At 37.5% G+C, this 24,312-nt stretch overlaps 1 protein-coding gene across 1 annotated transcript in view; it reads right to left on the reverse strand.

The window, feature by feature from the left end:
* Positions 1-2,861: 2,861 nt before the first annotated feature.
* Positions 2,862-24,312, reverse strand: part of LOC136812847 (rho GTPase-activating protein 5-like) — a 41,085-nt gene continuing 19,634 nt past the window's right edge. Inside the window, exons 11-22 of the mRNA XM_067069373.1 lie at positions 23,432-23,887; positions 21,854-22,090; positions 16,470-16,567; positions 15,895-16,013; positions 12,126-12,286; positions 11,542-11,586; positions 10,340-10,583; positions 9,419-9,496; positions 8,469-8,600; positions 7,667-7,772; positions 5,550-5,708; positions 2,862-4,063 (exon numbers count right to left, since the gene is read on the reverse strand). Coding sequence (XP_066925474.1) covers positions 3,652-4,063; positions 5,550-5,708; positions 7,667-7,772; positions 8,469-8,600; positions 9,419-9,496; positions 10,340-10,583; positions 11,542-11,586; positions 12,126-12,286; positions 15,895-16,013; positions 16,470-16,567; positions 21,854-22,090; positions 23,432-23,887 — 2,247 coding nt within the window. The 3' untranslated portion in view covers positions 2,862-3,651. The remainder of the gene's footprint in view (positions 4,064-5,549; positions 5,709-7,666; positions 7,773-8,468; positions 8,601-9,418; positions 9,497-10,339; positions 10,584-11,541; positions 11,587-12,125; positions 12,287-15,894; positions 16,014-16,469; positions 16,568-21,853; positions 22,091-23,431; positions 23,888-24,312) is intronic.

The raw sequence follows: 24,312 nt of genomic DNA on the forward strand, positions 1-24,312 counted from the left end.
GACTCGTTCTTTTGAAAATGATGCCAAAATTTGCAAAAGAAGTGACCCTCAACGATTGGACTGAAATTCCAAAACTTTTCACTTTCTTTCCGAATTCCCCCGAATTATTTTTCTATATTGGTGTTTTTTTTTGCTACCTACCTTAGACTCATGGAGGTGGAAAAAGGTACCGTGACCAGCGGCACATCCCTGTACCCCTTTTCGCCCAAATACCCCCCCCCCCCGGGCAATTAAACATCGTTAAGTAAATCTACCTCGTAAAAAAGAAAGGTGTGATGGACGTGATAACATCAAATATCACCTTGCCTTTTCAAGAGGATACCAACCCACCTGGCACACAACGTTGTTTCAACGTTTATCTAATGTTCTCGTAAGAATTGGATTGGGTTTCATGGTCAAGCCAACAAAATCAAAAGCGAGTCTTTCCAGCGAGATTTAAGCCAAAAAGTGAAAAAAATCCATTTTTTAAGATTTTGACCATTTTGACCATTTTTGGTCAACGAGTGATCCAAGAACCTCAAAAATTGGCCCTACTTTACTTGATTCTGTCCCCTAGTGAATTAATTTGAAGTTTTACTACTGGGCACCTTTCAATCATTCAGGCAGGTCCGCGCAGCGTGGTACTTAAAGGGTTAATCTACAGGGTGTTCCAAGAAAAATGACAAGCCTTAAAACATATCGTTAAGTAGAAATAATTTGTGTACTTTGGATTATTGCGTTCAGTATGAACAAAATCCAAAACAAAACAAAAAGGAGGAAAAACTCAAAATTTCTATTTTTGCAAATGTTATGATTATCTTAAAGGGGAAAGTTAAGTCGGGGAAAAAGTTTCGTCGGGGAAAACTTTATTTTTTCCCGACTTATTTCTCCCCTTTAAGGTAATCCTTCGTTATTTTTGTAATCTCTTTTTTTTAAGTTTCGCAGATAAGGGTCTTGCGGACAAAACATAATCAACGAAACCACGAAATCTAATGACCGCGAAATTGAATTCCAATCAACGTAACAAAATTAGCGTGGATATGATTCTAAATAAAAATCATGCACAAAAGTCGAATTTCGTCCGACGAATTATTTTATCTTTTTAAAAATTGATGATTTTTTTGACATGCAAATTCAAAAAAATAATGATAAGTGTATTGTCGTGAGAGAAGAAAAAAAATATCATTATTTGTCTTAAAACAACATAACAAGTAAACAAACAAACATAATTAAAATAAATTGATAAAAAATAACTAGATGCTTAAGACTCTAAAAAATGCTTGCTTAGAGTTTAGAGATGCTAGGAACTTCACCGAACTTTATTTAACAAGTCTGAGTATGGAAAATCATGCTTAGAGCATAGTTATAGGAAAAAAGGATGATAAAGTACACATTTGTTTGTAAGAACATCGAAAAAGTTTCAACCATAGAAATGTTTATAAAAATGTTCTTATTTTCACCATCCTCTGAGAATTCTTGTGTAAGGATTGAGTAGGCAGTGCCTAAGAATGTTATGAACTTGTTCTTAATATTTTGGTCATCGACGCATTTTGTTCTTATATAGTTTGTTCTTACAAACGAAAACCTATATCGTTTTAGTCACGTTTGTAAAAGCCTTACGAAACAGGGTATAACACGTTATTTTTTGAAGCCTTCGGATGTTCTTAACTTTTTGAGTTTTAAGCTTAAAAATGTTCTTAACATGTTCTCAATTTCGCCATTTTTGTGAGTATTTTTGTCCATATCCTAATAAATTTGGTATTTTAGAATCCATGATGTCTTTTTAAATGTTCTTAACTTGTTCTTAATATTTTGGCCATCAAAGCCTTATGTTCTTATATGGTTTGTTCTTATAAAAAACGTGTAGTCTAATCAAAATCGACCAGTTCTAAAGAGAAAAAAAACACGAAATAGTTATTATATTAGAGTCAGATATTCTAAACTTAAGGAAGTAGTTGATCACGACAAACAACAGAATTAAACAACAGTCAACTCTCTCTAATTCGAACCTCTGACATTCGAATCTTTCAAAAATTTGAACTAAACTAAATTCGCATAAAAATTGTAATGAAAATTCTTGTTCCTTTAAAGGTCGAATGAGGGAGAGTCGATTGTATACCGCACGTTGGTCTAATGTCGACATCCCTCTTGTAATTTTGACACCCTCTTTTAGAGATAGGAAAATAGGAAGGTCTGGATCACTGATAGACAAAAGATAGCAAAAAGATAGTTTCCATCAGCGATTCCGACCTTCATATTATTCCTATCTTTAACGAAGGGTGTCGAAATTAGAAGAGGGATGTCGACATTAGACAAACTTACGGTATACAATCGAGTCTCCCTCGTTCGACCTTTAAAGGAACAAGAATTTTCACTACAATTTTTATGCGAATTTAGTTTAGTTCAAATTTTTGAAAGATTCGAATGTCAGAGGTTCGAATTAGAGAGAGTCGGCTGTTGTCTAATTCTGTTGTTTTTAATTCTTGCAGTTTTCTTGATGTGGTGGAAACTTCTAAGCGTCTTTTTCGGTTCCTTAAAGTTTGGAGAAAGGGACCATTTTTCCCATAGTAATAAATCTTAATGTTTATTTTTTTTTACAATATAAAAATAATTTAAAGCTAGCAAAAAAAAAATTATGTCTAAGTTAATTGAGTTTTACTAATAATGATAATGTTACAAAAAAAAAATCAAAAACAATGGAAAGTCGAAAAAAAAAGCAAAATATTTTGAATACATAAACTAAAATTAATAGATGAAAAATAAAATTGTAAATTAATCGCGCGAAAAAAAAAATATCATAATTTTAAAGTTTTGTTTTCCTTTTCTCGAAAAAAAAAAAAATAATGAAAAGTTGTGTGCAAGTAAAATGACTTTTTTTTTTTGTAAAAAAAAGACGTTTCGTAAGTGTGACCATGCTTGATCCCATCCAAATACAAAAACAAGCCAAATAACATGATCTGTGTTCAGATGTACGAAAAGAAAAAACAATATTTTCCAAATTCTCCGTCTCCATAGCACAGGAGTCAAATATGAGTGATTTGTGAATGCAAAAATTTCGAATCCACCTACGGTTCATACACCATCTGTTTGCGAAACGGTTTTCGAACTTTCACCACATCTCCAATAAGGCCATCGAAACAGAATACCAGCTTTGAAGTTAATAGTGAGGTTAAGTAAATCGGTAAAATCACGACGAGGAACGCAAATTTAACAGGCTAGCGAGTTTTTTTTTTTAGCGAGAATTTTTCTAGAAATTTCACTAGCCTTGTACATTTTTTGTCCGTCGTCGCGATTATCCTTGTATGCTTAACCTCAGTAATAGCAAGGTAAAACTCACTCAGTTGGGGTAACACTTTACAATCAGATGTTGCGTGTTTCAATTTCACCACAAGTAAAAACGTCACTCAGTATCGTTGCGTTAATGTTGATTTTGTTGTTCAGCATCTATGACCATAGTATTTGCCATAAAATTTTTAGGCCAAAATAAACCAATGACCTTACGTCACAACAATATTCGACGATAATCCGTTTGGAACAACGTAATCCGTCTGGTACTACGTCATACCATAACACGAGAATTTTTCGTAATCCCTACCGAACCTTTCATTTCCTTTCCACCAAAAGCCGCCCAACCGCCAGTACAAAGACTCTTTGAATTTCCCATTCATAGAATTAGATTGCAGTTTCGAAAGATTTCCATTCCGTAGCGGTCGGCGTGCTGCTCGATACAACAACCGGAACTGAATCGATTTTTGCTGAATCAGCCTTTTTCTTAGAACTGGAACCGTCTGACCGTGCCGAATTTACCACACTCTCGAGTCCCGATTCCGCAAGCACCGTCTCACTAAACGATGGCTCATCGTGCACTAGCTCATAACTATCGTTCAATTCCGAGGGTGGTAAATTCTTACCCGCCTCGCCACCCGATGGTGCTTGGGGCGTAGATGTTATGGAGATACTTGACAGTCTATTGGAAGTAATGTTGGCTGTGGTTGATTCATCCAAAATGTTAGCCAGACTACTGGTACTCGGAGCTTCAGTGATCTTGACAGACATGTCTTGGACATTGGACACACCAAATAACCTAATGATGGAAAATATTGATGACTGAATTCTGGACTCTCTGTTACTGTAAATTGGTCTAACATCGACATCCCATCCTTCCAATTCCATCACCCTTCTTTGGAGATGGGAATAATGGAAGGGCCGGGATCGCTTGTTGATGAAAAAGATCTATTCCTCTCTGACCGCTAAGCAAAGAGTTATTAATCATAAGCCATCTCTATAGAAGAATGACGGAATCAGATGTGGTATGCCGATATTCGATCAACTTACGGTACCCCTTTCTATAATGTAGACTTGGTTCAAGTCGAAAGCGTCGAAAGCGTCAAAGTGTCAAAAGCGTCAAAAGCGTCAAAGTGTCAAAGTGTCGAAAGTGTCAAAAGCGTCAAAGTGTCGAAAGTGTCGAAAGCGTCAAAAGTGTCGAAAGCGTCAAAAGTGTCGAAAGCGTCAAAAGTGTCGAAAGCGTCAAAAGTGTCAAAAGCGTCAAAAGCGTCAAAGTGTCGAAAGTGTCAAAAGCGTCGAAAGCCTCAAAAGTTTCGAAAGCCTCGAAAGCCTCGAAAGCGTCAAAGTGTCAAAACCGTCAAAACCGTCAAAAGCGTCGAAAGCGTTTCTTTTAAGTGTATTTACTTAGCAGTACCTTTGCGCGCATTTTGATAATTTCGATGCGCGCGCATAATTTATGGAAAAAGCTGACTCGACATAAAAAAGGAAAACAAATAAAAGTGAATATATAGATTCATTTATAATCAAAATGTCTGTTGGCTGGAAGTTTATAAATGCATGTGGCTGATGTTTTGATGTGATTTTCGGTAGTTTTGAAAGTCTTTAGAGCTCGTGAAAAGAGTTTTTATGGTAAGTTGATAATGCGCCTGCCTGGTTTTCCAAAGTTCAGGAAGTCTATCAACAAGGGTTCATGGACAGACAGACTGTTTATAACATTTCTTTGTATCAAACTGATCTACCTGCACCAAGCCCTTTAATTTTAGAACTTTTTAGGAGATAATTTTGTTCTTCTAAAACTTTGGATTCCCAGGTTAGTTTTTGATAGGCTGGCTGATGGAAATTATCTCCGGTGAATTGTTAGCAAGCCTAGTGTAGTATATTGATAAACGTGAATATGTACTGGAGGCGGCGAATCGAATTTTTAGACCTGCGTGAGGTAATTTTTACGTGCCTTGTTAGATCGGCGAAATTAACCTGTACACAGACCCGATATCTACGGCTAATTTCAAAATTCATTTCCGTAGAGAGTCTGTTGTCATTGTCTTTTCTGATTTGAGATTTTTCAAACCGACCGCTGCGATGGAGTGTTTGTGAGAGAGGGGAGACGACGAGAGAAGTGTTGATATTTATATAAATCATACTTCATCGCAGAGGTTTCCGTACGGGAATTTTTTATCAAACAGACAATGAACACAGAGTGTACTACGAAGCGATACACGTGAGATACACTCTGGTACAGAGTAGGCATAAATAAGCCCCATTCAAATCAAATGAATTTGTCAAACCTTTCTGCTTGTTCGATGCAAGTCTGAACGAATAAGGCCATGTTCATGTTCTGTGAGATGTTTGAAAGAGATTTGAATTCCGGACGCATCAGTGTCGGGTAGAGGACGATCTGTAAATTCCGAGTGTCCATCATGTTGGATGAACTCGATAATGATACCCTGTAAAGAAAAAAAAACGAGTCAAACCGAGTTAAACCGAGGTGAATTGACCCTTTAAAGAAAAGAGACGAGTCGAACCGAGTTAAACTGAGAGGAACCGACCCTGTAAAGAAAAAAGACGAGTCGAACCGAGTTAAATCAAGGTTAATCGACCCTGTAAAGAAAAGAAAAAGGAAAAGACGAGTTAAACCGAGTTAAACCAAGGTTAATCGACCCTGTAAAGAAAAAAAAACCGAGTCGAACCGAGTTTAACCGAGGTGAACCGATCCTGGAAAAGAAAAGAAAAAGGAAAAGACGAGTTAAACCGAGTTAAACCGAGGTGAATCGACCCTGTAAAGAAAAAAGACGAGTCGAACCGAGTTAAACCGAGAGGAACCGACCCTGTAAAGAAAAAGAGAGAAGAGAACTCCAAATGAAAATTTATCTGAAAATATTTTCTTTGTGTTTTCGCTTTATTTTCTTTTCCCCTTTTTGTTTTGATTTTCTCCCACCGCTTACGCGGTTCCTTTGTTTTGGAGGACTACATTTTTTGAAATCTAGCGATAGGTTTTAGTTTCAATCTGGCGTTTGTGTAAAAACTACGTGCGGGCGTTCTGGATGGGAAAAAAATGGTTTCATTTCCCATTCCGGAATCTCGTCTCTAGCCCTTCGGTATTGAAACTCAATGGCCCAGACATTTTGATAGATTGCCCTTGATGGAGAAAAGACATAAGTGCCAATCTATATACCCTTGCGTACGCAATGAAGGGGGGGGTTTAGCTTCAAAAACATAAGGAACGAGTTATGAATAATCTAAACAGGATACCGATCAATGCACCTAGCTACAAAGTCAGTATGACCGAAGATTTCACAAGGACGAAACGAATGAAGATCAGAGAGGCGGGGTTTTCCGATTCGAAGATACGGGAAACAAAGTTTCTTTTAGGATTCTGGCAGTGCAGTGCGCATGAGCAAAGTCTCAGTGGCATAAATGCCACGCTGTTCCAAGATGGTACCATCTCGGCTCATCTCGCTGGCTTAACATGATCAGCCGCCAAATACCAATTTGCACCAGAAATAAATATGTGTATTTATTGGGGGGTTATATGTTGATAACGAAGAATGTAAAAGAAAAGTATGAAATCACAAAGAAACGAAATGAAGAGATGGAGAGATTTCATCTGGCGAGTGAAGGGAAGTCCCAGGGCAGTCCTTCAACTCGCAATGACACGGTGACCGTAAACGAAGAACGACATTATCAGCCCGACTTAGCAAGTTTGTGAATCCAGTTGATCTCGTATCAACTTTATAGATAGGATTGTAATCAATACTTGATATTGATTAGCCTCGAGCTAAGTACAATTTGTACTACGCGTACAAGGGGGAAATGGTGGCAAAAACTTCGGAATCTTTGCGTGCGTACTATTTCTATTTCTATCCATTTATTTGCATTAGTACCTCGTTGAGAAGACCATGCGAACTAGATGGTTTTAAGAAGACTTCAAAATCTTTCTAAAATTGCTAATGAATTTTTAGGTCTTTTCCTAAATTATTTTCAGTTTTTCTAATACGACTGCTTCGTTTTGAAACACCATTACCAAGGTGTTTATATCCCTTGAGTGTTCAAGTGTAACTTTTAACATAGAGTAAAATTGTTATGAACTCATCTGGGAATCAATTACCATTACATAGTAATATTTTGAAGAGGTTCCAAATAAACAAAAATTTTCCAACCCCCCCCCCCGTTTATTAATTTTTAAGAATGTTTTCAGCTCTCAAAGAGAAGGCCCCTTATTTTTCTCTAAATAGCCTGATTTTAGCCTATATTTACCTTATTCTTGGGTTTTCAGAAGTACAATTTCCAACGCCCCCTGCAATTAGGTCACCCGCCGTTTATTAAATCTCGAAGATTTTTCAACTCCCCCCCCCCCCGTCTATTTGAAACCTAAGAGTAAGCGTTGTTCGTCTTTTTTACTCACCTATGCAGATGACACATTGTTTTCAAAAAGACTTCATGGTTGACAGGAGGCATTTGATTGATCATATCACCAAGTTTAGTTAATCGTTCCTCCGCGTCCATTATACCTGCATGGGAAAAGCAAATAAATATAATTAGCATTGGGTCTAATGTCGACATCCCTCCCTAATGCCGACATCCCTCATCTAATGCCGACATCCCTCATCTAATGCCGACATCCCTCATCTAATATCGACACCGTTCTTTTAAGAGAGCGGTATAAAGTTTTTTCCTCTTTAACCGCTTAGCAAATAAAGAATACTTTATCGGGGGAAAAAAGTAGGGGTTTTTTAATTAGACGGTGAAAAATGTTGTTGCTTTAGAAGCATTCTCGTCACTTTTCCCCGGCCAAGATTTCAAATTCGTCGCTTTTCCTTGACCAAAATAGCTTTCAACACTGGTTTATAGATATATCGATTCGATATTCTTTACATGGATAGCCTAGTAATCCAAAATATAAAATAAAAGAGATTCGAATTTGAGAAAGTTGGATGTATAGACGGGTTTCAATGTTTTAATTTTGTACGGGCGGACTGATGTGGGCGGACGATTTCAATATGATTTCATGGCAATGATTTTAAAATTTATTTTCAAAAGTCCTACCAGAGACTTCGTCAAAACAAAAAATCTGCTTGCCTCCAGCTAAAGTTATGGTCTTTTTGCTTCCAAAAAATCGGGCGGTTAGTCACGTGAGTAAACAAATGACGTCATGAACCACGTGATTATGTTAAATAAAGAAAACAAAATAAAAAAACATGACTCACTCATAATAGTGTTGATCTTTTTACCGAACTCGTACGGAACCAAAGGCTCTGGTAACAAGTTGAAAAAGTTCTTCAAGGCGCCTGTCACGGCGTGGACGGAGATGCCGAGCTCGTGTAAGTTGATGTTGTTATCTAGAAAAGGATTTTTCATGCTTGTTAAAGTTAAAGTTATTTTCTTTTTTTTTCTTTGCGACCGCAGTTAAGGGCGACCCGAAAGGTTCCCTTTTCTCTAGCTGTCTACCCGAAGGTAGGGGAGGGCGCCGGTCCTTTCCCTGGATTTCTACACTTACCCTTGATCCGTCTCTTTAGTTGCTGAGCACCAAGCAGAGAGGCATCAGGTACCATTTTGGGAATCTTTGGTATGACCCGGCTGGGGATCGAACCCACAACCTTGCGCACCGTAGCTGGATGCTCTCTCTACCTTCATGCTACGGTCGCTTAAATGTTATTATAGTTAAGTTATGTTGGCGGAATAGAACGTTCAAACGCATAATCAGCGAGTACCTCGTCAAAACCCGGGACTTGTTATTCCATTTCTTGGCGCACTTTGATGATTTTCGGAAAAAAGAAGCCAAGTTTTTTAACGCAAGAGCTTGGAATGTTTAAATTGACGTCAAAAATGTAGACCTACCTCACAGACCCAGCCAACTTTTTCCCACAGTGTGGATAAAAATTTCTATCGAAATCCTAACGGGGATGGAAATTCTATTGTCCCCGCTCAAAAAGTCCGGGGGGTTGGTTTTGCAGTGCAGTTTTTCCATTGTATTTAATATATATGGGGATGATAATCAAGAAAATCAATTCTTAATGGGACTGTTAGGGATTTTCCCACCGGGGACGAAACTTTGGCTTAATCTTTAAGCAGGGCGGGTGTCCCTGGGTCTGTAACACAGGGGTGTAACTAGCGAATCATCGAGAGCTAGGAGCAGCGAATGAAATTATGATCTTACCAGCATCAAACTTGTCCATGATAATCTTGATGTCATTTTTATTTCCACTTTGACGATAAATACCCACAGTATTCATCCCTGGACAGGTAAAAAAGAAAATTATTAGACCATATTCAGACGTTACGGTTCCGTTCCGTTCCGTTCCGAAACGGTTCCGAAAAAAATATGAGCGTAAAAATTCGAAACGTCAAAAAAGAAGACGTTACAAAGCAAAACAGATCGAAACCGTTTCGCTCCACTTTTTTCATCGGAACGGATCTTTCTCACAGATATCGTATATTCCTTTACACACTAGATAGGCTAACTGTTCATAAATTTCCCGTGGGAATGTGTCCATTGTTGTATTCTAACTTTCGAACGTTCAAATTTCAAAACATTCGAATAACGGTATTTATATATTTATTGAGAACATGTCAAATGGCAATGTTAACGGTGTGAATTGAAAACAACATGTCGGATCAGTCATCTCTACTGGACGCGGTTTATTTTATATGAGATGCTTGATCCAGCCAAATAGTTAGAGATCAGCTATCTTTCTCTTCAATAGTTGAACAGTTGGGATGAATTTTAAAGGGGGTTTCAGACCAATGAAGTAAAAGCCTAAAGCCAAAAGCCCGAATCTTTAGTCAACCTTTCGCATGCAAGAAAAAACGAAGTCTTAGGATATACGCCGTATTTTTGGCAACGGATTGAATTTAGCAGTTTCTTTGTTTACGAGTGGTGTAGTTTTTTAAATCTAGCGAAAAATCTTACTTTCAATCTAGAGTTTATATAAAATTCACGTAGGCCGCTCAAGGCCTCGCAACTTAGGATAGGTAGGATTTAGCAGATTAAAATCCTACGTTAGAAGATTCACTTCTAGCCCTTCGAGCTTTTACTTCATTGGTCCAGACCCTTTTCACTCTAAGTGGTAAAACGTACCGTTCGTCTCCACATGCTTGATTGCCTTCTCAACGAAAATCGGACACAGGCCACACTGAGGTATAATGTCTGCTAGATTCTTTCCAAAATATGAATTCTGATTCTTGGCTTTGTTTTGATTTTGTTTCATAGCTTCCCATTGTTTTGCTTTGAGGTTCATGTCGGAGTCGCCGTGTTTCGATTTTGTCAGGTTGGATTTGGCTTTGCGGAAAGAACGTCCGAGATTTGATCGTTTCTTTTTGTCCTAAAAAAATGAGTGTTTCAATTTAATATTTGATATTCTAAGGGGCCATGACGTCAGCGCATTAAAGAAGGGGTTTGCAGTTCGAATTCCTTCTAAATCCTTCCATTATTTAGTTCATTTCATAGCATTCTTAGCTGATCTGGATAGCCGTGGACCCCGCAAAATCAATCGAAAGTGTACTGGGCTATCCACATAAAATATCGATTTTATTCTGAAGATGCCATTTTGGATCTTGCAATATAAATACGATTATGAAAATTTAGATTTGAATCATTTTCACGCAGAAGGCAAAAGTAATCTCTCGAAATTTACCGGAATAAAAGAGGCGACTTAAAAAATATTTGAACATCTATCTGCGTGTTTACTTTTAAGTATATATAAAGCGAGTCTGGTACTCCCTAAAATTCATTGGTCTTCCGGAAAGTTTTAAGATTGGCTATTTAAAGCTAGGTAGTATCCCTGGTCAAGAGTTGAAAACAGTATACAGTATCTTCACTTGAAATCTTGATATCATTTTGATAACTTTATTTATCATTCAAAATTCCCAAAGTTTCCTTTAGTACTCTTATAGTAGGCCAAAGAATAAATTACGTGATCACCCAGGTAGTTCAGGTTGAAACTGAGTTCATTTGTCAATATAAAGCAAAAAGATACCGAAAGAATGGTTTCAGGGTGACACTTGGTACTTTACAGACCGATCGAAAAAAAAGAAACCTTTGGGTCAACTTCGACAGACTTTGACAGACTTCGTAGAATTCGTTTACCTACAGACCGATCTGTATAATACACATCCTTTTTCCGGAACGCAGGAATTACCAGACCAGTGAAAGGTCTTGACTACCCGAGGCTAATTTCCAAGCTTCAAATCTGCGACCCACGTGGTTGGTATTTTACAGACCGGTCAGTATTTTGTCCACGTTCTGTATAACCTATTCTTACTTCGAAGATATAAACTTACAATAGTAGTTTCGCCTAATGGTAAATCCAAGTCATCTTTTGAATGCTGTGAGTGAGAAAAATGAAAGTTAAAAAAAAAGATAGATTAGACAAGAGTTAATTTCTGAGTGAACTTTGCTTTTTTTTGATAATTTTTGATAACGCTGAGTCCTGTAAAATCGACTGAGGAGTATTCGGTGAGGTCGCCAGTTTGGAATAAAAAACACTAAAAGTCCAAAAAAACAAATAAGCTACTATCATGAAAATGAGAAACTAACATCGAAGAGGTTCTTAAAAGAAGTTCTGAAGTAAATAAGAATTTAGGCTGCATCTGCAGCACCTATTCCCATAGATTTATAAACCCCAAAGAGCTAGATGTCGTGCTTTGACTGAAAATTGTGCCGATGTTAGGTAGGAAATCCTACCTAGGTCAAGTGACATTATAATAGAATTTCAGCGTTTGACCAATAAGAAGCTTCTCGGGTTTTGGAAAACAACAGCAACGATATTTTTTGCGATATTCATTTTTTTTGCTTAAAGAACGACATCTAGCGTCTCGGGCTTTACAGAAACCTGTGCCTATTCCCTTCAAACTAGCCTACAAACCTTAGATTTTGTTAACTTCTTTTTCTTCGATTGACGTCTGTCCATTGTGTGACTTCCCCACTCATTCTCCGAAGGTGAGAGCTCACTAGTTCGCTTGAATATGGATGATTTACTTTTGCCTCGATTGTCCAAAGAACCAAACTTAGATGATCGAGTCGTTCCTGGATATGAAAGGGAGGTGAGCGAGTCAAATATGGCAGAAGAGGAAAGTCAAACATAGGTAAAAACTACTCTAACAGCAAAGATATCATTATTGGTGATCCAAAAATTATCTACAATCTGATTGGTTAAAAGGAGTACAAAGTATCTTGTATTTTACATGTACAAAATATAAATTGACGAAAAGATGTTGTTGGATTGTAGCGGTAGCAGCAATCTAACGTCACTTTGCTACAAACAAAAGTGCCCTGCGCTTTTTTCCGACACAAAAAGTGCATTTTTTGGGTCACCAATAAACCAGTTATCAGACATTTGCTCGTACAATATGGAAATATTTCACTCGTTCCGGATTTTCCTTATATTTTCCTCGCCAAAAGGCTCTGAAAATATTGTACGAAAAAATCTCAGAACTCGTAAAATATTTCTTGTATTGTACTCACAACTGTCCGATAACTATTACTTATCGCTATCATGATATTAGCAATACCCTGAAAGACAACATGATATTTACAGTTGAAGCTCTCTCTAATTCGACGTTCTTCTATTCGATACGCTCCATTGAAAGTCACCATCAAAAAGAAATTCTCATAAACGACGCACTACAAAATATGCTCATGATAATTCATGACATGCGCCACTGCAATGTCTTCTGAAATTACATCACGGAACCAATAGCTCATTGGTTGTAAGTGACGTAAAAGCAGTCAATACGTCACTTTCAACCAATTTGCTATTGAGTGGAACGGAAGACATTGCAATGGTGCATATCATGAATTCAAAACCATTCTTAGCCATGTTCGCACGCGACGGTTCCGTTTCGCTCCGAAACGAAATGAAGCCATTCTATTGGTTACATTCAAGTGTTACGTCACTTCTAACCAATAGAATGGCTTCATTCCGTTTCGGAGCGAAACGGAACCGTCACGTGTGAACACAGTCTGAAAATACAATTACCCGTGCAAATCGGATTGGAAAGAGTGTCAACTGTATTAAGTTTATGTCAACTACAGAAAAAAGGCACCGTTTTTGAAGACTTCAACAGAGAGAAGGGCAGTCCTCGCTCTTATCCAAGTCACTTATTCTTGGTGTTCATCACGTAATGTTTTCTACGGAAATAGTTCGGTTTTTGCCATTAGTGGAAAATTTCTAAACATTTTTTCCCTAATTTCTTCAATTTTCCACTACCTGCAAAAACCTGGGGTGTTTCAGCAGCAAACATCACTACAGTCATCTATCTCTAATTCGTGCCTCTATTTTTCGAATCTTTCTGTAATTCAAACTAAAATATCAGCTGAAAAATGGCATAAATTATCCTTTGTAATACGAATCTCTCTCCAACTCGAAGACAATTTTTAGTCCCATGAAGGTCGAATTGGAGAGAGATTCGTATTACAGAGGATAATTTATGCCATTTTTCAGCTGATATTTTAGTCGTGAAGAAGTTTATGACCCTTCGGTCCTATCGTCCATAACACCGCGCATCTTGAATGACGATTTCAGTCATACTCCAAGCGTTGAAGAAATCAGAAAGGCAGTATTGAAAAATAAAGTACCAGGGGCATCTGGCTTAACTGCTCCCATGTTCAAATCGTTGACGGAAGACGAACTTTGCTTCAATTATTTTGTCAAGATTATTGTTGATATCTGGGAAAATGAAACTTACCCCTCCCAATGGGATCTCGGAAAACTTGTCATCTTACCGAAAAAGGGTGACCTATCGAAGCCAGGCAACTATCGGGGAATCATGCTTCTGGAGACAGCATACAAAGTTCTGGCTATCATAATACACAACAGACTCCAACCTTTCGTTGAAAATCTTGATCATGAGGCACAATGTGATTTCCGTCAAGGTAGAGGTTGCATGGATGCTGTATTCGCGATCAAACTTGCTCTTAAAAAACGCAGAGAACACAATTTAGAAACATGGGTACTCTTTCTTGACCTTGTCAAGGCATTTGACAGGGTGCCCAGATCATTGCTTTGGCAAGTCCTACAAAAGTTCGGCTTGTCAGACAAACTTATTTCTATTTTGAAAGTTCTACACGTAAATTTCAACGTAAATTTTCAAGTTGATTCGGCTGATAACACTATGCCCTGCACAATCGAAGTTAAACAAGGTGACATCCTCGGGCCCGTGTTATTTGTCATCTACATTGCCGCAATAATGCAAACATGGCGGAAAATGCACGATCGACCGCTATGCATGTACCGCACCAAGGAAGATTTCACGCTAACAGGACGGAGATACAACACCAAAGGATCTGATTTTTCCGTAGACGACTCTGAATATGCAGACGATACTGCTGTGCTTTTTGAAAGTAGATCGGATACAGAAACTTACTCTCCGCTGTTGATCACTCACTTCTTGAAATTTGGGATGGGAGTTCATGTTGGTGATATTCGTACTCCGGATAAACCCTCAAAGACGGAAATCCTTTTGTTTCGAAACCACCGAAATCGTATTCTGATCCTGAATCTTATGACGGAATCGATCTCTCGCCCATAAAGCTCTGTGCGCACACTTACTTCCCCATCGTTGACAAGTTTTGCTACCTTGGTTGCTTTATATCAAGGGACTGTAAGGATTATGTTGATATTACCAATCGTATCAAAAAGGCTAGCAATGCTTTCGGAGCCCTACGAACGTCAATATTTTCCTCTCGTGTCATTTCTGATGAGGCTAAAAGTGTAGTTTACATATGTCTCATTCTACCGATATTGCTTTATGGCGCTGAGTCGTGGTCCCTCACTGAGCACCTACTTCGTCTTCTGCGTAACTTTCACCATGCATGTATGCGTTCAATGTGTCGTTTAAATCGTTCCCATGTCTTTCTGTACCGAATAAGTACGGAATCGTTGTTGACAAGGCTGAATATCCAACCAATTGAATTTTATATCTTCAATCGTCAATTATCCTGGTTGGGTCATGTATCGCGTATGTCGTTTGATAGATTACCGAGAAAGTTATTATCATGTTGGGTATGTAATGCTCGTTTGGTTGGTTCGCCTGAGTTCACTTATGGTAGAAGTGTTTATAAAGCCTTGAAGTGGTTTGATATTGAGAAATCTATTTGGTTTGATTTGATTAATGATCGTGGTAATTGGAGAAAATTGATAAATGTGTAGTATATTTCAAAATGCTAGATTTTTCTTCTTAATGTTTTCACATCTGAATTTAATTTAGTGACTTTTTAATGTCCTTAGCGTAGTGATTTCCTAGGATTATATTTATTATATATTTTTAGGCCAGTTCCTCGTGATTAGGATGGACCATTCTTCATTCTTCTTCATTGAAGGTCGAATTACAGAGAGTCAATTGTACTTCATGAATATCAGGAATCGTACACTATATTCCAAACATTAGCGAGTTTATGTATTCGAGTCGAGCTAAATCGAGGAGGCAGTATAAAGCAAAGTTAACATGTCTCCAAAATCACCGTCCACTTTGCTCGACGACGGTAAAAACACCGAAATAACGTCGTCTTTTTAGGTGAGCAAAGGCGATATAGAGCATCAACTATCGACTTTGTTTTGTATCATTTCACTTACCGTCGCCCTCGATATCCTCCGATACAAAAACTCGGTATTAACAAACAAGGGAGAAACTTACTGGGACTATCAGTAGGTAGAGTATTGGATCGTTCTTTGGTCAATGAATCATCGACAGTAATGACAGGTTGACTTGAATTCTGTTGGTTGTTGTGATGGGAAGGCGATTGTCTTCGTTTCCTGGTACATAGAAAGATATATATAGAGTAGGTGGACCGGTTGGCGAACGGGGTTTTAGGCCTCATGAGCCGCCTGGGTTTGCGCGTTAAACTTACAGCACTTTACTGGAGCCTTAGTTAAGGTTATTCTGGGCACCATGCAGGGCTGAGCTGGTTCCCAATGGTTCTAACCCTCGTGGGACATTCTATTGCAAAAGATTAAACCCAGCGAAGTCCAGCGAAGGGGGTAGAATCGACGATTTTGGTATCGTATAGTTGAAGGCGACCCGAAAGCTCCAAATTCACAAATATCCACAAGTCTCTGCCAGAGCTAATTCTTTACACGTTAAACTCCTTAATTAAGAGACGGCCAGCGCTGAATCTGGATGAATGTTAATACCCAAAAAGTAAAAAATATCCATGATATTAAAAAACACCGTCTTATAAAAATAAACGTGTATTAAGAAAATGGACATACCTGATACTTAGACCAGACCTCTTTTTGGGTGTGGTCGGAGTGTCAATAGTGGTGTCCAGTTCGACGTCACTGTTGACTGGAGATGGGTTCGGTGACACCTGAAAAAAAATATAGATTTACAGTGGAAATTCTATAGTCTTTAACTCGAAACTCTGTAACTCGATCAAGTTTGCCCGTCCCTTCAATTATGTCACAATCGAACGAGTTCGAATGTTTTTCTTTTTAATGGTTTTCTTAAAATTACTTTGGCATTTTTTCAGACAGACGTTATCGATTGCTACCACAGTAATACAGTGGAACCTCCATAACTCGCTCCTCTATAACTCGAATGTACCCTTTACTCGAACGTCCCTTCAGTTAGGCAAGCCTTATAACCAAACCAAAAATTTCCATCTCGAACCAATCTGCATTACCCCATACGCGCTCGAACTGGGGTGACTCTACTGTGTGACGGAAAAGCCTCTTTACAGCTGACTCCAACGGGGAATCTTATTTGTTCAAATTAAAAAGAGATTCGAATTATAGAGAGTGTTTTAAGAAGATTTCTCTTTGAAGGGGACTGAGAATTAGCTCGATTTATAGAAATATCCGATTAATAGAAGTTCGAATAAGGGAGAGTCCACTGTATATACTTCGTGGAGATTGAAGTCCACCTAAGACGTTTGAACAATATGCGGAGCTGGCACAAAACATTGTTGTAACGTTTAGTAGGGGCCACTATGTTCATTGGAAGGTATTCTTTCCAAAAAGCCAAAATATTTCGAATTTGGCAAATTTTTATTTTTCGATGACGTCATCGTTTTATGACGTCATTTGCCTTATGGGTAATTCCATCTCAAGTCATCCAGGGCATGTAACCCTTACATCTCAGATTTCTTTGAAATTTTTACCAGGGAAAGTTATGAATGAGAAATGAAAATCCTGAAAATTTCAGCCTCATAGCTTTTTTAGTTCCCAAGATATCGCCATTTGAAATTTTGCCCCTTTTTGCCTTGCGGTCCCAAAATCCGCCATTTTGAATTTACGTTTTCTTTAATATTTCCTGAATGAAGAATGCTACAGGGCTGAAATTTTGGATTTAGGGTAATTTTGAGGTGAGGAATTCAAAAAAAGCACTTAAAACCATTAAAAATAAAGTCTTGACATGCTATAGATCTGTTTTAATTCTCCCCCCTTGGTAGACCATGTGACCAAAAAAGGGGCGTGGCCAAACTTTTTTTGGGAAAATTTTTTTTTCAATCGAATTTAGAGTACTTGAACTGCAATTTGACCAAAAAACTAAGAATGTTCTCTTTTAGATCAGTCATAATCAAAGATCAAATGCAGGGTATTTTTTAAAGGTTTAAAATGGGGAAAACTAGCAAATTGTCACCAAGAAATCACACACTTGGCCTGTAAACTGTTCTTTGGGGTTCATTCAAAGATTTTTTTCTTCATTTGATTTGAAATGTTGTTTTCAAACTTATTTATTTTATTTGCTTTGACCTACACTTTGCTTCAACCTTTGACCCTCTTTACTCATAGTAAGTATATCATGAAGAATAATTTATTTGTTAATATATTTTCTGGGGAGAAATCCCATTTTCATCACTTTCAGAATGCCTCATGGTGACCTCATTTGCAGAATGGATACATTAAATACATGTCTTTATTTTGAGAGTACCTCATGCTTTCACACTAACTTCATAAGAAAAGCACAAGGTTAGCATGGTTACATCTTTTATATCCTCACCTTGAGAATATTAAGACAGTATTTAAGTAGCCTAGAAAAATGTGGATATCAGTTTTAATAATAATATGAATGGAAGATAAAGTGTTTGAAAAAATGAGTGAAGAAAATAACTGCAGTTTTGGAGAAATTCTCAATCAGGCTTGTAACCAATTAAATAACACCAGGACAACTACCCTACGTACATTGACTGACTTTTCTGACGAAAAAGCGATTTTAATTTGGAGATCCAACTTACATGATTCTAAAGATGATATTTCTACAATTTGCAACCGTCATTTTGAGCAATTTGGACGTGTTTTTGAAAGGAATCAAGTTAAATGCATTGGGTTGGATACGCCAAAGAGTCATAAGGCAAAAGGACAAAAGACAATTTCTTTAATTGAGGCAACTAAACTGAAAGAGAAAGGGTATCTTGTTGTTCCAGGACAAAAGCTTTGTCGGCAGTGTATTAAACAGTATCAGGAAATCATTTCACGAGCTAATGTAGAGCCTGAAAAAATGGATACAGAAACAGAAACTGAAGGGGAAAGTCAAAATGAAACTGAGGATGAACATGTTGAGTATGAAGAATCACCAAGGAAAAGGTTAAATTCGAGCTTTGAATCAGTCGGAGTATCTCCAGTAAATCTTCATTCTCTTCCGCCACATTCGAGAGTGAATAGAGCAAAAGAAAAACTTAAAACTGTAATGAGTAAATTTGAAGAGTCAATATCCACTGTTTACAACTTCCCAATGGAAGAATTAAAGGACAGTGAACCTTCAAATAATGATAAAAGGGAGACAATTGATAAGAAGGCAGACGAATTTGATAAACTGTGCACTGCTATCAAAGAAAAGTTACTTATCAGTTCATACCCTGAAAAGGTACAATTACTAACACTTGCGCCTGATAGCTGGTCCAGAGAGTATTGTTCGAAATACTTTGATGTTTCTGAATATCTAGTACGAAAAGCAAGGGATTTAAAAAGGGATTCTGGTATACTTGCCACACCATTACCTAAAAAAGGGAAAACAATACCTCAGGAGCATATTATTGACATCGAGAATTTTTATAAAAGTGACGAGAATAGTAGACAAATGCCAGGTAAAAAAGACTGCGTAAGCATACGAAAAAATGTACATGAACAAAAACGTCTTGTCTTATGTAACTTGCGTGAACTTTATGCAGCATTCAAGATGCAAAACCCTGACATCAAGGTAGGCTTTTCTAAATTTTGTGCATTGAGACCTAAGTCTTGCATAATTGCTGGAAAGTCTGGGACTCATTCAGTTTGTGTATGTTCCATACATCAAAATGCTGTTTTGCTTGTTGACGCAATTCAGTGGGATATAACTTACAAAGATTTAGTCAATAAAGTTGTTTGTGACTCTACCAATAGAATATGCATGATGCACCGTTGTGAAAATTGTCCTGGAGTTGAAGCTTTGAAAGTTTTTGTGAAAGAAAAACTCAAAGATTTTGATGAAGAGGAAGAGTTTCATTATATGCAGTGGGATACAACTGATAGAGCAAGTTTACAGACAATTACAACCAATTGTAATGACTATGTTGATACTTTGTGTAAAGACATAGATGAGCTTACTAAACACTCATTCGTCACTAAATGTCAAGCCAAATTTCTTAAAGCAAAGAAAGAGTCTCTTTTGCCAAACGAAGCTATTGTTCTTGGTGATTTCGCAGAGAACTATCAATTTTTAATACAAGACGAAATTCAGAGCTACCACTGGAGCAAGGAATACTGTACTTTACATCCAGTTGTTGTCTATTATCAGAGTGAAGGAACACTCAAACACAAATCATTCTGTTTCATTTCCAATGATAACACCCACGACACTAATTTTGTTTATAAAGTTCAAACATTGGTTGTAGAATATTTGAAAGAAAACCTTCCTCGAATTAGCAAGCTTTATTATTTCTCAGATGGATGTGCAGGCCAGTATAAGAATTATAAAAATTTTATGAATCTCTGCCACCATCAAGAGGATTTTGGAATTGATGCAGAGTGGATCTTCTTTGCCACCAGTCATGGAAAGTCTCCATGTGACGGTATAGGAGGTTTCGTTAAGAGACATGTAGCAAAAAGGAGCTTGCAAAGACCACTGAAAAACCAAATACTAGATTATGAAGCAATGCTAGATTTGTGTGTAACCGAATTAAAGGACATACATTTTGTTGGAATAAGCCAAGAGGAAATGAAGGTAGTTAGAGAAGAATTGAAAAAACGTTTTGATGCTGGTGATACTGTTCCAGGAACAAGAAAAAGCCATCATTTTGTACCTCAATCCAAGTCGAAAATCACTCACAAGTTGACAAGTGAGGATAACAACTCCATTCTTTTTGATTTTAGATTAAAGGTATTTGAGCAGATTGATATTGCGTCCTTGAAAAACTTTAGCTATGTTGCATGTGTTTATGGAGACTTTTGGTGGGTAGGAATGATTACAGAAATTGACATGAATAAGCAAGATGTATTGATTGAATTTTTACACCCTCATGGACCTCGTAAGAACTTTTACTGGCCTACTAAACAAGATAAGTGTCTAGTACCAATACAATGGATTCTAGCTTGTATTGAGACACCAGCAACAACAACTGGAAGAATGTATGAAATTTCAGAGAAAGATCATGCTAATATTATCTTTTCATATGATTGTTTTGTTAACAAGGTTTAGATTTTTCTTTGAGTCCTAGTATTTTCAATACTTCATTGTAAATTGTATCGTTATGTGTAAGAAAAATTTGCTAGTTTTCCCCATTTAAACCTTTATAAAATACCCTGTTTTTGATCTTTGATTATGACTGATCTAAAAGAGAACATTCTTAATCTTTTGGTCAAATTGCAGTTCAAGTACTCTAAATTCAGATGAAAAAAAAAAATTTCCAAAAAAAGTTCGGCCACGCCCCTTTTTTGGTCACATGGGCTACCAAGGGGGGAGAATTAAAACAGATCTATAGCATGTCAAGACTTTATTTTTAATGGTTTTAAGTGCTTTTTTTGAATTCCTCACCTCAAAATTACCCTAAATCCAAAATTTCAGCCCTGTAGCATTCTTCATTCAGGAAATATTAAAGAAAACGTAAATTCAAAATGGCGGATTTTGGGACCGCAAGGCAAAAAGGGGCAAATTTTCAAATGGCGATATCTTGGGAACTAAAAAAGCTACGAGGCTGAAATTTTCAGGATTTTCATTTCTCATTGATAACTTTCACTGGTAAAAATTTCAAAGAAATCTGAGATATAAGGGTTACATTTTTCAAAAATATTGGATGATTTGAGATGGAATTACCCTTATTTCCTTAATATCTCCTGATATATTCATTTTCAGATAATAGGTTGTGACCTTTTTCTTTATCAGTTTTTCATGCTCTTTCGAATGGAACAAAAATCTTTCAATTTTGACGACTTTCTATTTTGGTTGCCATAGTAACCAATTACGTCACTTTCCATGACAACGGGTGGTCACACCCGGCCCCACCTCTCAAATTTTGATCTTCTTCATTCAAGGAACAATATTCAATCATAAAATCCTTTTGCTGCTGCAAACGGGAAGACATAGTGGCCTCTACTAGTTGATCGAATGTTCACAACGTCCATATAACATTAAATGAACGTTTTTAAACAATGTTGTGTGCCGGCTAGAATCTACTAACCTTGTTCATGATTTTCTTCATGAAACTCATATTCCGCGGGTCAAGCGACGACGTTGATTGGTTACTTTCCGATCGCGATTTCCGTTGGCCGTCTTTACCAGGACTTTTAACACCTTGTTGTTGGTTCTTCTTATTCTTTGAACTCGTGGTGGGTGGAGCTGTGGCGCTTGTGGGCGATGTGATGAGGGCGTCCTCCAACTTTTGACGGAGATCAGATATATCATCGTTTTCATCATCCTGGGAAACGAAATGCAATTAGTGGGATATATGTAATAAGCCATTTAAAATTTGGCAAGCGACCATAGTTCAGTGGTAGAGCATCCGACTACGGTTCGCAAGGTTTTGAGTTCAACCCCCAGCCGGGTCATACCAAAGATTTCCAAAATGGTACTTGATGCCTCCTTGCTTGATGCTTAGCAATTAAGAGAAGGATCAAGGGTAAAAAAATGACGAAATTTAAACAAAAGAAAATTTAAATTTAAAAGGAGTTAGATTAGACAAAAGACAAAAGACACTCCGTGCTCAGACTAAAGTAATCAAAATTATGTGATTTTCAAACTTTTTAACAACATTTTTTACTACAAATATTGATAGAAACAAAGGACGTAAAGTTAAATTTACTAGCTACACGATCATCATCAAATTGTATATACGACTTTGGGTATTTTAACGTTATCACTATACTTTCCAACCGCAAGTAAAAACACTTGAAAATCACTTGTGGGTTTATAATTTTGAGGGAATTTCCCTCTTGTGCCTAATATCTTGACTTTGATTGTAGCGATAATACATTTCTACAATCATGGTCGTAATATCTTAGAAAAAAGGGAAATTCCCACGAATTCTCAAAACCACAAACGATTTGTAAGTGCTCTGAGGTAGGTTGGAAAGGTAGAGTCTTAAGACTTAGGACCTTAGGATTTGAGTATCTTAAAGTTCAAATACGGCCCAATGAGTCTCAGAATATAGCCTGGAAGACTTTAAACCCGTGCCAAATTGAAATATCCAAATAAATTTAAGAGATCCAAAATCGACTTTCTCGCCCGAACTCCAAATTCGAAAAACGAGGAAATAAGCTTAATTCTCAATAGATTTTGACCATGATTGTACATGTCGATTCAGTGATTCAATCTCTGCGTTCTAAACTTTGAAGACATAAGCGGATGATCCATTTTACAATGTATAACCTGCCATTGAGAGCTCTTTCCAAAAGAATGCTTCTTTAATTATTTTCATGTGTGATACTTTAACAGCAGAAACTTTCGTGGGCAGAAACTTTCTGCTAGGTAAGAAAGTAAACCTGATAAACCTTTTTTCAAAGTTTTTTTTGGCAAAAAATAAACTTTCCTACTCAGTTTTACACTGTCTGCTAAATTTTTGCGTGTTTGCATCAGTTTTTGTTACCAAAAAAGGTAAATTTTATATGGATTCGCGAAAGTTCTATCTGTGAAATTTCGGCTAAAATCTTAATTCGCGAAACTTAAACTCGCTAAATTTCGCGACTTTTTGACTTCGCGAAACTTTCTGCCCGCGAAACTTTCTGCCCTTAAAGTAATCTAAATTTCTTTAGGCTCTTACCTCAGGGCGGGCGATGGGCGCCGGATTCTTTTTCTTCTTTTTACCGCCCTTCTTATCACCGATATACCAAATACTCTTCGTTTCGCCACCACCGCTACTCATACTAGACGTCTTCTCCCGTGTCGGTAGCTCGGGTAGAGATCCGGAGGAGTCCTTACTCTTGCTAGACAACGATACAGCGTCTTGATCCCTCCCTAGAGCTACATGCATGGAGTTCCGGTACCCAGGGGTGGCACCAGGCTCCTGACTATCGCTGTGGGCCCGCGTCAATGGTAGCGTGTTGTATTTTTCGTAGTCGCTAACTATACGACCACGATGCCCCTTAGGTAGAAATGGGACGGTCGCGTAAGGGCTGTCCGACATCTTTTTAGCGATGCTTTCATATTCGTCATTAACTGGAAGATAAGCGTCATTGTCTTTCCAAATCACTTCGTCGTCTTCGTCATCTGAGGAGACCTGAATAAAGAGATGTGATTGGTTGATAGTGATGTCAAAGGTAAAAAGGAAAAAATTGATTGGTTGACAGTGATAAAAATTGACGTCATTTTTAATTTGATTGGAGGAGGAGGAGGTGAACCTTCCCTTAGCACAGGGAATAGGCCCTAACTTAACTTAGGGTTCACAGCGCTATTTTAATTTGATTGGTCGAAATGAAAGGAAATCAGTGACTTAAAGAGTGACTTCAGTACAAGAAGGATGATGTTAACCCTTTGGATAAGTGACGGGTCAGATCTGACCAAACAAACTACCATAAAATCTGATTAGGTTTTCTATGAAATTTTCACCAGATGGTCTCAAGAAGATATACCCATCTGAAAACCACGTGTTTTGAGTGGTTTGTAAGAGCGAAGTTAATGCATTTTTCAGTCTCCATCACAGGT

The sequence above is a fragment of the Clytia hemisphaerica genome, unplaced genomic scaffold (assembly GCF_902728285.1).
Source record: "Clytia hemisphaerica strain Z4C2 unplaced genomic scaffold, Clytia hemisphaerica genome assembly, whole genome shotgun sequence".
In the NCBI taxonomy this organism is placed as follows: domain Eukaryota; kingdom Metazoa; phylum Cnidaria; class Hydrozoa; order Leptothecata; family Clytiidae; genus Clytia; species Clytia hemisphaerica.